The sequence below is a fragment of the Drosophila willistoni genome, unplaced genomic scaffold (assembly GCF_018902025.1).
Source record: "Drosophila willistoni isolate 14030-0811.24 unplaced genomic scaffold, UCI_dwil_1.1 Seg586, whole genome shotgun sequence".
NCBI classification, from domain to species: domain Eukaryota; kingdom Metazoa; phylum Arthropoda; class Insecta; order Diptera; family Drosophilidae; genus Drosophila; species Drosophila willistoni.
The window spans coordinates 133,836-137,407 of record NW_025814504.1 but is presented as its reverse complement, the minus strand read 5'-3'; the positions used below and the strand labels follow the sequence as shown (position 1 = coordinate 137,407).

Here is a 3,572-nt window from a genome sequence, read left to right as displayed (position 1 = left end):
ACGCTGACAGCCTCTCTCGCCGACCTTGTAGCGGCTGTCCCACATGCGAAAGAGTCGAACGGAAAAATGGAGTGGTCGTGTTGTTTACCCAAGTCCTGTTACCCGACCTGCGCAAGGAGCAAGAGGCGGATCAGGCCCTCGGTAAGGTGCGCGATTGGATGAACAAGTCCGAACGACCGCCTAAAACAACATTGTGGGGCGAGAGCCCAGAAATTAGAGCTTTGTGGCATCTCTACGACCGATTAGCCTTTGATGAAATAGGAGTGATTACCATAAAAAACTCGGAGAATATACCGGTAGCCCTTATGCCCCGCTCACTGGTAGATGCTGCCATTCGAGGCATGCACGGCTCTCCATCCGGAGGTCACTTCAGTGCTAAGAAGACTTTAGAAACGATTTTACTGGATCGGCCAAAGTGCCGATATAACCCGAGCCCCGTTCGATCGTCTGGCGATTGACATTCTAGGCCCTCTACCAACTACCCCTCGTGGGAACCGCTACGTCGCGGTCGTTATGGATTATTTTAACAAGTGGCCGAAATGTGCAGCTATTCCGGACCAGACAGCCGAAACCGTAGCTCGAGCATTGGTACAAGAAGTCTTCTGTCGATTCGGCGATCCATTCGTCTTACACTCTGATCAAGGACGCAACTTCGAGGCGGGGGTCTTCCAGGCCTGTATGCGGCTGATGACTGTTGGAAAGACACGTACCACGCCGCTGCATCCACAGTCAGACGGCATGGTGGAACGCTTCAATCGCACGTTGCTAGATTACTTGGCAAAGTTTGTATCTACTAGCCAGCATGATTGGGATGAGCTGCTGCCCATGGCGTTATTGGCCTACAGGTCAGCGGTTCATGAAAGCTCCGGTTATTCGCCCGCAAGGCTAACGTTTAGAAGAGAACTTAGGCTGCCCAACGATTTACTATTTGGAACACCAGCTCCTGTCCCAACGCACCCTCAGGAATTCTGCCCCGGCGACGAAGTATGGCTCTATTCACCAAGCCGAAGAGTAGGCCGTTGCCCAAAGCTACAATGCGATTTGATTGGGCCCGCTACAATAGTACGTCGGATTTCGGATCTTGTCTACGAAATTCGACCCCCTGGAAAAAGAGTTACCAGAACCGTGCATGTGAACCGTTTGGCTGTTTACCGTCCCGATCCACGCAACGACTTGGTACTCGGGCAGGAGCCTCGAGTATAAGGAGGGGGTAATGTAACGTAGACGGCCTGGGTGGCAACTCTGGTAGTAGGCAAACGCAAACTGTCCCCCTTAAGAAGCGGTCCCATTCTCTACGGCTGGGTACACTAATAAAGGCGCCACCGGGAGGGCTAGATTTTTTGAGCTAGCGCGGCCAACTTAACGAAGAGAAGAAGATAAGGAGAAAGAGAAGAAGTGCTTGAAAGTTTTCGCTGCCGCCAAGACAAGGAAAATAAAGAGATTGAATAAACGAAAGAAACTATCTCTGTTTTCTTTGCGATTCTGCTGAGTTATCTTAGGCCTGACGATCGAACGCCCAACCGTAAACCAACCGCTCGGCCACGGGTGGCGTCATTTTGTTCCACAAAGGCAAAACACGTTACAATACTATACACCCATAGGTATTAAAGTCGCCAAAATGTATGTAACAGGCAGAAGGAAGCTTCTCCGACCCCATAAAGTATATATATTTTTGATCAGGATCAACAACCGAGTCGATCTAGCCATGTCCGTCCGTCCGTCCGTCTGTATGAACACGCAGGCTTCGGAGACTATAAGAGCTAGAGCCACCAAATTTGGTATGTAGACTCGTGTGATATGTAAATATATAGAGTTTGATGAACAATAAACCACTGTGTTTAATATCTCATAAGAACTTAACTTTATTTTTACTTCAATGTTGCTGAACTGTGTCTGCCACTGCTAGAATACGTCTTGATCGTTCGTTTGCTTGCTTATTACTAAATTTTCAATTCTTACGCAACTACGTAGGACATATAGGTTTATAAAGAGTGACAGAGACAGAGCATACCAGACTGGCGCCAGTATATTCTAGAAAACTTAAGAGAGAATACAAAAACAAAAGCATTGTGAGATGTGCAAGATCATTCATGAGTCCTTGCCTTGCTGCGTATAGCAATGTAAGTTAAATGACAATTGGTTCCTCAACATCCCGCCCCCCCTGAAACTCTGTTTCTGAACCCGGTAGGGCTGCAATCTTCGTGATAGGGCGAGTGACTTCTCCTGATTTGGTGAGAACCTGAACCGCTCTGACGAGGCCATCAGCTCCTGTGAACACCTGAGTTACCCGTCCTAAGAGCCATGCCGATGGAGGCGCGTTAGAGTCCTTGATCAGTACAAGATTACCGATCGCAATGTTTGGTAACTTGGTGGTCCATTTCGGGCGCTGTTGTAGCGATGTCAAGTATTCTTGATGCCAACGCTTCCAAAATCCTTGAAGCATTGCTTGAACATGCTGCCAGTAGCTCAATCGATTGGTCGGAATCTGCAAATAGCCGTCTTCAGGAACTGCTGTATATGTTCTGCCAATTAAGAAATGTGCCGGTGACAGGAAGGCAATTTCAGTATCCGATGCTGTGCACAATGGTCGCGAATTAACGACAGATTCTATTTGCGAGAGCAGTGTGTGCATCTGCTCAAAGGTGAGGACGTTGGTTCCTATTACACGTCGCAAATGCAGCTTAACCGAGCGTACTGCCGACTCCCACTTACCACCCCAGTGTGGTGAATATGGAGGAATAAAATTCCATTTGATACCTTGATCCGCAAGCGCTTTTGAAACGACATCATTGTGCTCGCGAGCGAGAAGCTGTACCATTTCGTCTAGTGCACGTTTTGCGCCAACAAAGTTGCGCCCGTTATCGCTATACATTTGGGAGCACTTCCCACGACGAGCCATAAAACGTTTTAATGCCGCCAAGAATGTGTCGGTGCTGAGATCAGTGGCCAGCTCCAGATGAAGAGCTGAAGTTACCATACATACAAACAGGCAAATGTAGCCCTTTTCCTTCCTGGGGTTTCGTGCCTTGTGAACCTTCAACAAGATAGGTCCAGCATAATCGCATCCAGTATGCTCAAATGGAAAGGCTTGTCGCACTCGAACAGCCGGTAAATTGGCCATAAACTGATTTGCTGTGTGATGGCGCTGTCTAAAACAGTTTAAACACTCATGTGTGATACGTCGAATAAGGTTTCGTGCGCCAATGATCCAATATTTCTGGCGAATTATTACAAACATTGCCTTAACTCCTTGATGAAGATTGACCTTATGCTCATGTTTCAGCAGCAATTCCACAAGGCGATGTTGTTTCGGCAAACTACTGGATGCTTGGCATCTGCAGGCAATTGCGACCTTTCCAAACGTCCACCCACACGTATAATTCCATCTTCGTCAACGAAGGGAGATAGTTTGTTTAAAATTGATCGTCGCTCCAAAGATTGCTTCCTCAGCTGTCTATCGTCATTGAATTGATTTTGTGCCTGTCGTAGGCAAAACTTCCTTGCTCTGGTAACTTCATCGAACTTTAGAGGTCCTGAATATTTAGACTTGCTTGATTTGATTCGATGAACGA

General features: G+C 47.5%; 2 protein-coding genes across 2 annotated transcripts; one reads left to right on the top strand and one right to left on the bottom strand.

Moving 5' to 3' along the window:
- Window positions 1-513: 513 nt before the first annotated feature.
- On the top strand, window positions 514-1,203 carry LOC124461661. The gene has a single exon (XM_047013161.1). It carries the CDS (start codon window positions 514-516, stop codon window positions 1,201-1,203), a length of 690 nt encoding a protein of 229 aa, XP_046869117.1.
- Window positions 1,204-2,125: 922 nt separating this feature from the next.
- Window positions 2,126-2,818, bottom strand: LOC124461660. The gene has a single exon (XM_047013160.1). The coding sequence runs from the start codon at window positions 2,816-2,818 to the stop codon at window positions 2,126-2,128; it is 693 nt and encodes a 230-aa protein (XP_046869116.1).
- Between the last annotated feature and the right edge of the window lie 754 nt (window positions 2,819-3,572).